At 34.6% G+C, this 11,128-nt stretch overlaps 1 protein-coding gene across 3 annotated transcripts in view; it reads right to left on the reverse strand.

Annotated features, from left to right (window-relative positions):
- The window catches only part of LOC26527527 (putative neural-cadherin 2), a 182,567-nt gene that overhangs the window by 34,129 nt on the left and 137,310 nt on the right, over nt 1-11,128 (reverse strand). For all 3 annotated transcript variants that reach the window (XM_015165710.3, XM_015165708.3, XM_015165709.3), the window contains one exon: nt 5,683-5,826. In XM_015165710.3, coding sequence (XP_015021196.1) covers nt 5,683-5,826 — 144 coding nt within the window. The remainder of the gene's footprint in view (nt 1-5,682; nt 5,827-11,128) is intronic.

An 11,128-nucleotide genomic window follows, 5' to 3' on the forward strand; every position in this document is an offset into this window, starting at 1 on the left:
TCATTGAAGAGATATAACTTATTTGACATTCCAAAATATATATCTATATCTGTCTTACTATATTCTGACAAGCTGAGTTATTTCAACAAAACCCAATTATTTTGATTTGGAATTGACAACGCACAGTTGAAGTAACGGCAACCCAATTCCATGACTACCAAGAGCTACGGCGTACACGATTACAGAGATAAATCCTTTGAGCAGGTTTCCTGCCTACCATCAAACAAATCCAATTTGCAACTTGCCAATACAAAGTACAACTTTTGGCACTGTGTTTAAGTCTGACAATGGCTTTAATATGCGTTATACAAACTGAACAAAGGCAGACCGAGTTAGGGAGAGCAACATTCCGGCTCTTACAAATACTCTCATTACTTATAATTAATTAATATAACTGAGTCATTCAAATGATTTAACATGTAGCAGATTCGCTTTGAAGGCGAATATTATAAATCAATGCGTAATTAATACGAACTAACTGTTGAATTGCTATTTCGTTGCATAATTATCCATATATATGCATAATGAGAGAAGTGATATCCTTTTGGCAACACATTTGCAAATCTAGCTAAGCATATCAAAAAGTTTCTATTAATGAATAATTTAATTGATATTAAGCTACAACACGAAACTCTTATGTATTTGCAGATCATAAATATAAAAGTAAAGCCCTATTGGCAATACATTTGCTCAATACATGAAAGGATATTAGCTTACATTAAATTAGAATTACACTTGCTTCAAATAATTTGTAAGAGCATTATAGAGCTTCTAATTAATAATATAATTATAATTTTAAATCTTTCATTTAAGATAAAAATTATCATTTTTAAAAAATTAATAATTAATATAATCGATTTTTATTGCAGAATTATGATTATGATCAAGCTACTAAAACCAGCCAAAAAGAAAACAGAATTTCTGTACTTTATGAGAGTTCATCAGACTTCAATCATTAGAGGACTTTGATATCGCCTAATTTATCAATTCCTTCTTACTCTTGCTAAACTTTAATAAGCTGAACACTTCAACGTCGAAGCAAGCTTGCTGACTTTACTCTTTTGGTACATTGCCATATGGTGATAAATCAACCAGAAGCAGAAAGTTACAAAAATATGCAATAAAAAAAAATAAAAATATATATATATATATATATATAACTTGCAAATAAATAGTACTAGTAATAGTATATGCATCTGAATTATAAATAAATAATAAAAAAAAAATATATATAGTATATATAATCAAATTGAAAAGTTTTCAGTGCCCAACTCTTGTAACATAATTACAGCTATTTGCGTAATGTGCACCATTTCTCTTGGCTAGCATCTAAAATTTATGCACATGAAACACTTTGAGCACACATGTCGCCCTCTTGTTGAGGTCACAAATTACACTGAAACAACAACAAGCAAGCCGAGGAGTGAGCAGAGCAGCGAGTAGCGCAGGCAAGTGTTTATTTTTTGGCAGGCGTTAAGTAGTACCCGATTCTTAGACTCTTAGTCCTAGGCAGCGCCATTTATAATTTACGATGTCACGACGCCATTTTTAAATCACTGATAATGATAATAAATTAATATACACAGACAGCTAGGCGAACACACACACACGAATGCGCAGAGTCACAGCTGTGGCGTTCCCCTGTTTCCATGTTATTGTTCTTCTCTTTTTATGCCATACTTATTTAGCATGAAAAGTCAGTTTAAAATGTTAAACATACTGAAATAAAAAGACCTTACTTTTGCCTCGGCGTTTTTTTATTGTTGCTTGGCGCCCATTGCCCCCGCACCCTTCGCCCATTCCATTGACCTTACATTATTTGTGTGGGTCGAGGCAAAGTGTTTTTATGACTGCCCTTTGGCTAAGGAGAACGCTTTCAATTTTGACCCGGTCTATTGTTAAACTGTATTTTTGGCGGTAAAATGCTTTATGACGGGCCAGAACTTGAGATGATAATGGAAAGCCATTTAATGGCCGCAGCTAGCCAATGCAAGTCCAGAACAAAAGCGCCAAGAAAGGATTACTTAACACACTTAACTCTAACGTCCGTCCGCAAGCAACTATAATAAATGAATGCCGAAATTAGAGAAATAAAGAAAAGTCCAAATGGAAGCTGAAACAATTCTTGTTTTCTTGTGATTTACTCTGTCTATTTTATGGCTGCATTTTTAGTACTCCAGATTTAACAACATCCAAAGACAAATAAGAGAAACGTCGCTTATGCGCTTCATTTAGAATGAAATGAATTTTACGAACTGTAAAGTCAAGAATAAAGAAGTGGAAAAATCCCAGCTCGATAACAACGTGATCTCAAAGAGCTGAAAACAAATTGAGGTAAACAAAATATAAAAGTAAGTGCAGAGACTTCAATCAATATTGACGGGGAAAAGTTTTAGCTATATATACATATATACAGATTCAAACGCTTGATGAAAATCTATGGATACATACATAATAGAAAACGCTAAAACAAAACACAGAAAAAATAGATAGGTAGAGAGAGAGAGAGAGAGAGAGAGCGAGAAAATGAAATATTTTTGTGCAATGGCAACGCGTTTAAATATTTAAGAGTCATGTGGCTCACATGTTCGCCGTCTAGCACACAGAAGCTGCCAGCATGTTGAAAACAGTTTCAAAGTCTCACATACTTGCATAATAAATAATTTTTGGGCTCATAAATTTCGAATGCTGTATTTGCGCGCTGGACGGCGAACGGGCATTCGCATGGGGGGAATTGCCCAAGTTTTTACAGCTTCATTTTTCTGCATACCATTCCATGCCATTTGCACTAGGAAAATAGGCAAAAGAAATCACATAAAAGATTGTCACACAAATATACCACCTATATCTATCTATATATTTATATATACATACATATACAAGTATATATGTTTGTGTGCCCTATGCATGCTTCAGGACCATTCATATATTATTTGTGTGAGCTGCTTGTTGGATATGCGATATGGATTTCACTATGTAGACAGCATTTGGCTAGCTAACAAATTGTATACCCTGTAATTGTTGAAAGTAGCCAAAAGGGCATGTTAATGAATATTCTTTTAATGCATTTGTCTAAGAAAGTATTTGAGTTGATGAAGATAAAGCTGGCTGAGTTATTGCTAATTATTGTTTGTTAGATATTCATCAGCTGCTGCACGTGTCGAATCGATAAATATCGATTGGGTTTTCTTTAATTTATGTTATTTTTTTCAATGATTTAAATTGATATTCTTTGAAAATCACAAATTGCATACCTGTGCAGAAAATAATTTCTATCGAAGGTATTTATCGCGGATTGCATTCACGCTTTGATAACACCTGTTTACTAAACTTATATTTACTATTAAATCCACAGATTGTTTTCTGCACTTTTGCATATCTAAGTTTCGTTTCCGGCCAAGTTACTGAGTATCTAGCATTCGTTTACTTCCGGCTTGCTTGGTTCGTTCTCTGTTGCTCAACTTTGGCAAATACTCCTATTCGTATTATTGTTTTCTCTGCCTGACACACACACACATACACGCTCACACTTCAATTTGTACAACTGCTGTTGCTGTTTTACTTTCCCTCTCTCTCTCTCTCTCTCTCTCCCTTTGCAACCACTTTGCTCTTTCTCTTCTTTTTTTGGTAATTTTTTTTCCAATTCGGGTTAATGCTTTTTTCGCAGTCGTCACGACGTCGCGACGTTGACGAGCACGAAGGGCAGAGAGAATAAGATTTGGCTCCGTGGCTCGTTCGCTGCTCGAAATCCGACATGTCCCACAAGATGTGTGACTAACTGTGTGCGTGTGTGTGTGCATGTGTGTGTCAGCGTGTGTGTATGTGTTGTGGTTCACTCCTGTTTTAGTTCGCTATCACAGTTGTTAAACGTTCTCAATGAGATTTTGAATGTTGCGAGGCTGCAAATCTTTTTCACTCGCTCCGCCCTCCCGCTCTGCCGGCCATAATATTTATCAATGATAGTTTTCGCATGAGGCATCAATATCCAAATAGAATCATTGGACTTGTCTGTTGCCAAGTTTGTCTTTGTATTTTATGGATTTATTCATGGCGAGCGAAAGTTCAGTATCTCCCATTGTGTATCTTCAATGAGCCTTTATTTGTTAATATTTGGTAAATATTTGGCGTACATGGCGTATGAGCAATAATATTTTCACAAGGCCAACGCACACACTCACACATGAGCACACGCATACGCGCAGTCGGGCAGCGTATTAAAATAAACAAATGTTTATTACGACCCAACGTCAAATATTTTGTGCCCTCGAATGTGAAAAATATTCAAAGCCATCTTTTAATATTTATGCAGCAGCGAGAGCAGAGCCAGAGCAGAGCTGAGCAGAGTCAGAGCAGAGCAGTCAGGGTCAGAGCAGTCAGAGGCAAACCCATATAGGAAATCGGCAAATTGGTATTTTGGTAATGTTTATATCATCATTTATTTATGTTTATGTATATATTTGTTTATATTTTTATGTACGCCTCAAAGCAGGACATTCAAATCAGGAGGAGGCAAGAAGTCAGGCCACACAATGATTGGACAGAATAACATAAAAAGACTTTTGCTACTGATGACATTATGATTATTGTCTTTAAACGTTCACGAAAGTTACCCCAACAGCGTCTAATGTCCGTTGCAAGTCATCCTCTGGGATTTAGTTGCAAACAAAATATTATAGCTGATTTTGTTTTATATACGTACGTTTATACATATGTTGTATATATGACATAAGATTGAGATGTATCTGTTTTTTTTTTTTTTTTTTTTTTTTTGCTGTGGATAAATTACTTATATATTTTTTTAAGAGTCATGCTTAGGCTTGACTTTTTGGAGTTTGGGAAATCGACAAATTGCCTTTCTTCATGTTTACAGCTAATCTACTCCAATTTGTTTGTTCACATTAAATGATATTTTATGGTCATTTAGTTATGTTATTTACCTTAAATATTTGTAGATTGCATAAAAGTGAAATATATTAAATACAAATTTACAAATGCTTTAAAGCAGCTCTGACATCTATTCGTATCATTTAATATTCATATTCTATCTATTCGCGATTCATTTAGTATTTAGGTGAAAAGTGTCTCAGATTTTCTTTAATTTTAGTACTTTAGTAGCTTGTAACAACAATTTACTTCATTAAGCTAATTTTATGTAGATCTACTTCACTCATTCAAATTCATTTATTTAAATTAATTGAAGCAACAAGAGCAAAGTATACTTTATAAATTGCGATGAAATCCTTGAAGACTTAGTTAAATACTTAGCACAGGCGTATATAATTCGATAATAAGATTTGAACGTAACCGTGCGTTACAGCCTTGCTGGCCTAACCGAACAAAGCCCTTTTGCTAAGGGGAGAAGCCCTTCTGTACATTTGCCTGATGTCCATCAAGTTAATTTGCTCAAACAGAGATTTCGCATTCAAGTATATTTTCATGTAGATTAAAGCACCAGCTCACACTTGCAATTAAAAGCAAAAGCTGATTAAATCAATGTCTAATTTATGCAGCAAAATGTTGCCTGAGTCTGCTTAAAGCGCAATCAAATGAAATTTATTTACACTCAACTTAAATTGTTTTAGATAATTAGATACGTATATATACCTACATATATATAAAGCGTATGTATTTAGTATATTTATATATTTTCGATATAAAATGAAATTAGCATTCTGTACTCACAGTCATTGTGATCCTTGGCGTTGACAGTGAGCACTGTGCTCTGCAAATCGGCATTCTCATCGATTTCAGTCTCGTACAGAAATCTATCGAAATATGGCGGCGAATCGTTTTTGTCGGCAATACCAATGCGTACAAATTTTGTAACTGCAAATAAAAATAGAAATAAAATGGAGTCAAATTAGAAATAGCAAGCAGAAAAGCGACAAATGCTTAAAGAGATTCATATATGTATGTATATATAGATATATATGCATTTATATTGATTGGACTGTGTTAAGTCTATGAAATGCCAATAAGCCGCATTAATTATGGCCAAAATTTATCGATTGACAAATTGCGCGCGTGCCTCGGCGTCAACTGAAAGTCGTAAATTGCTCGGCTTATGCGCGAAACGTGGCATGCATTAAATTGCGGCACGCATCTCGGCCAAAAACTGAGCAAATGAGCATAATTAAATTGTCGAATGAGTTGACTGAGCGTTGAGAGCGTCAACGAATTAATATTAAAACCGCCAACAGCTCTCGGGAATGTCACTTGGAGCCGCAGTTTACTGTGTGTGTGTGTGTGTGGGGGGGTGCGGTCTGTGTGTGGGTGCAGAAACATTTTGCTCAAAGCGTCAAACTTTTCCAGTTTGCACCAAGATCCCAAACAACATCCCATTCAGATCTTATGCACCCCAACAAAAAACCAAAGAGAATATTGGACTTTACTCTCATCACTTTGTAGAGTTTTTTGTTAAATACTGCTACTACTTTTGGTCTCAGAGACCATTGTATATAACATATCGGGTATATTGGTTTTGGGAAAATGTTTGTAACAATCAGAAGGAGTCGCAATGGACTTTTGCTATAAATGTATTTTATATATCAGGATTATGATTAGGATTGATCTAGCGAATCCTGTTTGCGTGCTTGGCCATCCTTTTATCTGTCTATTAATCCATTCCTCCTGTCTGCCCGTTTCTTTCATGACCCACAATAGTTAGAGACTTGTAATATTATATATATACTTCTGTATTCCATATGCAGTAATGTTTTTCAAATTTGTTCGATAGCTCAATCCACTTGACTAATATCGATACAAATCTTATTTAGGCATTTAAGGTATTGCTTAAAAATGGTCTTAGCTTGGGAATCACTCCGAAAATATATACTAAGATTTTTGAGTTTTTGGACTTCGTATTCTTCCTGTCTCTTACATAAATTTAGACACATTTCAAATATTAGAGACTTGTGGCTTGGCCTCTACAAACACGTTTAGGGTATCTTTCAGTTGTGTAGCCTCGGGAAAAACACTTTAACTTTCTCAACTCCTTGTTTTTGTTTATTTGCTGCTAATTTCTTGTTTAACCCAAGTTGTTGAAGAGTTTTTTTTTTTTTTTTTTTTTTTTTTTTTTTGCGGATTCAAGCTCAACTCTGCACTAATGAGTTTCCATTTTTCATCCCCGTTTCAAGAAAGATCCACTTCAAGCTCCTTTTACAAAGTTCGGTATTACTATTTTTTTTATTACTTTGCACATAGTTTGTTTAGGCAAATTTATATAAGATATTAGATTTGGGTTTCCTTTGGCTTTTCCGAACACTTCAAAGGAATCGGTTTTCGTACGCTCTGATATGCTCAAGGACTTATTTTCGTTGCGGTTAAGCTTTGAACGAGCTGCGAATTTGTGACTTTGATTTTTGCCTGGCTCAAACCCATCTAATTTTTCAAATTTAAGCCCTAATTGAATAAGCAATAGCTCTATTTTCCATTTTTGTGATAAATTGATCAAGAGTTGGTTTCCTTTGGATTGGCCAAAACCAGGACCATGTTTATTTCTTCAGTCATTTAAATGAAAATATATTTTGAATGCATTTAAATTTGAGGTGTTGCATTTAGTTATACCTGAACATAATTGGTTTACTATGGCTTCAGCTAAGGTAAGCTCTGGCAAACAGATTTTTTAAAGTGCACTCTTAACAACAGCGCAAAGCAAGGCAAGGCAAGGCAAGTTTTGGCATCAAAGCACGTTGGCTGCTAGAAAAGTTTATGCCTCTGGTAAAATTTTCATACATGCGGAAGCAATAATCTGCTTTTCCTGTTAGAATTTTATAGCAACTGCAACTTGCATGTCCGTGTGTGTGTGTGCGTGTGTATGTAAACACAAAAGGTTCAAGCACTGAACTACTTGTATAAATATAAATAAATAATATAAAATATATACATTTTCCAAAAATAAATGCTTTAAATGGATGGAAAATTGTAAGAGAGAGAGTGAGCAAGAGAGAGAGAGACGGCACATACACTCACACTTGGACACACGTCATAAAGTTGGTAGGAAAATTAATATTGCCAGCAGGCAGTCGCTCGTTGCGTATACGTAATATTAAAAGCACGACAGTTGGTTCCTTTTGGCAGGCGAGCAGAGCAGAGCAGAGCAGAGCAGAGCAGAGCAGAGGAGAGGAGAGCACAGAATGCATAAAGACGAAGAGTTTTATTAAACGCATTTCCTCCCGCCACAAAATGCATTTTAATCTCTGACATAACATTTTCAGGGCACAGCGAATACAACGAGCTCGAATGTCTATTGAAAGCATTTGCAAAAGGTCGAAGTTTAAGAGCTGTCAATGGAACTCTTTTTATTTTGGTTGATTTCTATAGAGGCCGTTTGATTTTATATATGAATAACACAATTTTATGCATTCAGTATATTTATTTATTTTATATGTGTTGCTGTTAAGTGAAATGCAAAGTTTTTAGCATGTTGTGAACAATATTTTGCATCACTTAGCAAATAGAAATGTTTGATTAAAACTTCAATATTTTGTTATGTGTAATTCGATGTTTTTAAAATTTATTTGTATGAGTTAAAATTGAACAGACTTTGCATTTTTAAGCTATATTTATTTTATTTATTGAAGCATAAACAGGATTATATTTATCATGCATTTTTAATGTAGTTGCAAAATCCTTGAGTAAAGTCTTAACATTTTATTTACTTGTTCAATTTTCGTGCTTTTTATTTTCATAAATATTTGAAATCATTCAGAGTGAAAGCAAAACACAATTGAAATGAGTTTTCTGCAACGCTGTGCGCACTTTTAAGTCCTCTATTTTTTCATTTAGTTAACTAAATTAAAAGTAATCAGGTCGTAAAATGTTTCGCTTCTACTTTTTTTTTTTTTTTTTTTTTTTTTTTTTCTTTGTTTCTGTGGTATAACAAACGAAATCTAATTTGGAATTTGGCTTAGCCTTATTTGGTTTGGAAGCGGGCAGTCGGAGGCACGTAATGCTTGCCAACCGGAAAGCGAAGGAAAATGAGAAATGAGCAAAAGTAAATACACACGCAGGCGAACCAACTGAACTCAACTCTTTTTGGAGGCAACAGCTCAAGCGTCCAGCTTGTGTAAATAGGGCGAAAATAATAATAATGAAAAAAGCAGCAGAGGCGAAACACCAAGGCGAGAAAGAGAGAGAGAGAGAGAAAGCGAGAGAGTGGAAGAGCAAGATAGAGCAGCGGTAATAGCAGCAGGTACGCAAGTATGTGTAGCTACAATATACTAAATAAATACAACAGCTATAAACGCACACACACACACACACACGCATGCTCAAAAACACAGCTGCCCTCACACACACAGAGACACACATACTACACTCACGCTGAGCAAACACGGCAGCTCTTGAAATTGAATTTTCGTTTTTTCCCCTTTTTTCGGACTGGGGTGCTTACCGCTATCTTGACTTAATTTTTGGCAATCGACGGTAAAAACAAGACAAGAGCAAATATAACAAAGGAAAAGACCTTGACAGACCTAACGTGGGATACTGAATTTTAAATACCCTTTAAAAATATCTAATTTGAAAATACTTAAATATTGTAAAATGTTTCTAATAAGGTTATTCCTATTGAAAATATGCATATTTTAATTTAAAATTCTTTTACATTTACTTCTGTACTGTATCAGTATAAAATTAATTAAATTAGTTTCTCTTAACTTACTAATTGGCATGGCATTTGCCTTTGCTTGGAAATTCATGTTGATATATATATTTTTTCATATTATTTATTAAATTATAAATAAAGGCATTTATTAATTAATTATATAGCATATAATTGTTAATTGGAAAATATTTATGATATTAAACTTAAAAGCTTAAGCCATAATTTCTTCCTTTGTAAAATATATTCATTATGTATATGTCAATTGGGAGTAATTTGCAATAAATATAAATTTAAATTAAATGTTAATTAAAATATTTTTCTCTTATATATGTTTTCTATATGAGGACATATGCTAACTGGAAGTATGTGATTGGAAATGAAATCTAGATAGTTAAGCAATAAGTTAGAAAACCATCACAGATATTAATATTACCATATACCAATAGTATCATATAATAAATAGATTTAAACATATACATATATTAATTTTCCATATTTATTATTCAATATTGAATATTCAATATTCAATTTCAGATGACCATGACAATATCTATAAAATGCTTTACAGCTATAGATTTATTGATATTGCCCTAAATGTCATACAGATGTAAATTGCTGTGCGAGCTCGATGCTAGTAATAGAGACCACAAATCGTTGGATTATTTGGACAAATTTCATAGTAAAGTTGATTTATTACTTAACAGATCTACAGGCAGCCAAACGAATGGACATTTCTAGTACGATTCGTCGCTTCAGATCTCTTCTCTCCCTCTGCACTCGGCATGACTTACCTTAAAGGCCCCCACCAAAGAATATACAAACAGTCATTTACTGGCTGCATATTAAAGTGGCCCTTTTGTTGGTGTTAAATTGAGCAACAAAATGAGCAGAGATTGGCAGGGAAAGGGACTCATTTTCAACTATTAACGTGCAGCCCAGAGACAGGTGCCACCGCACTGAGTCAACTATTTATGGTCGCATAACTGGCACAGCAAGTGCCACGCCCAGCGACGTCCGCAGCATATGTCAGACGTCAGTCTGTGAAAAGCTGCCAACAGCAGCGGTAGCTTGTGTAAGAATCAACACACACACACACACACACACACACAGAGAGTGAGAGAGAGAGAAAGAAAGAAAGAGAGACATTTCATCATTTTGTTAGCTGCTTTTCAACACAGTAGTTTTTTTCGTTCATAATTTCGTATATACATATATAATACATATAAAACTGTGCTGGCAAAGTGGCGTCAAATGTCAGAGAAAGAGAAGTAGTTTACAGAGTCGGAAGTTTGGGGAGTTTTTTTTTTTTTTTAACTATTTTTTTTTTTTTTTTTGTGTTATCCCAAAGGCAACAAAGCGCATCACATTTTAAGTGACAGCAGGTTTGGGACTAAACAATATATGAGGGAAGGGTGCTATGTAGGATTGAGGGGAGAGTGGAGGGGCAATTGCTGCTGAATTTGCTAGTTGACTGGTTATTTTTGGGGTTTTTGATGTTCCTGATGATGGGGATGATGATGT

Source organism: Drosophila mojavensis, unplaced genomic scaffold (assembly GCF_018153725.1).
Source record: "Drosophila mojavensis isolate 15081-1352.22 unplaced genomic scaffold, ASM1815372v1 contig_36, whole genome shotgun sequence".
In the NCBI taxonomy this organism is placed as follows: domain Eukaryota; kingdom Metazoa; phylum Arthropoda; class Insecta; order Diptera; family Drosophilidae; genus Drosophila; species Drosophila mojavensis.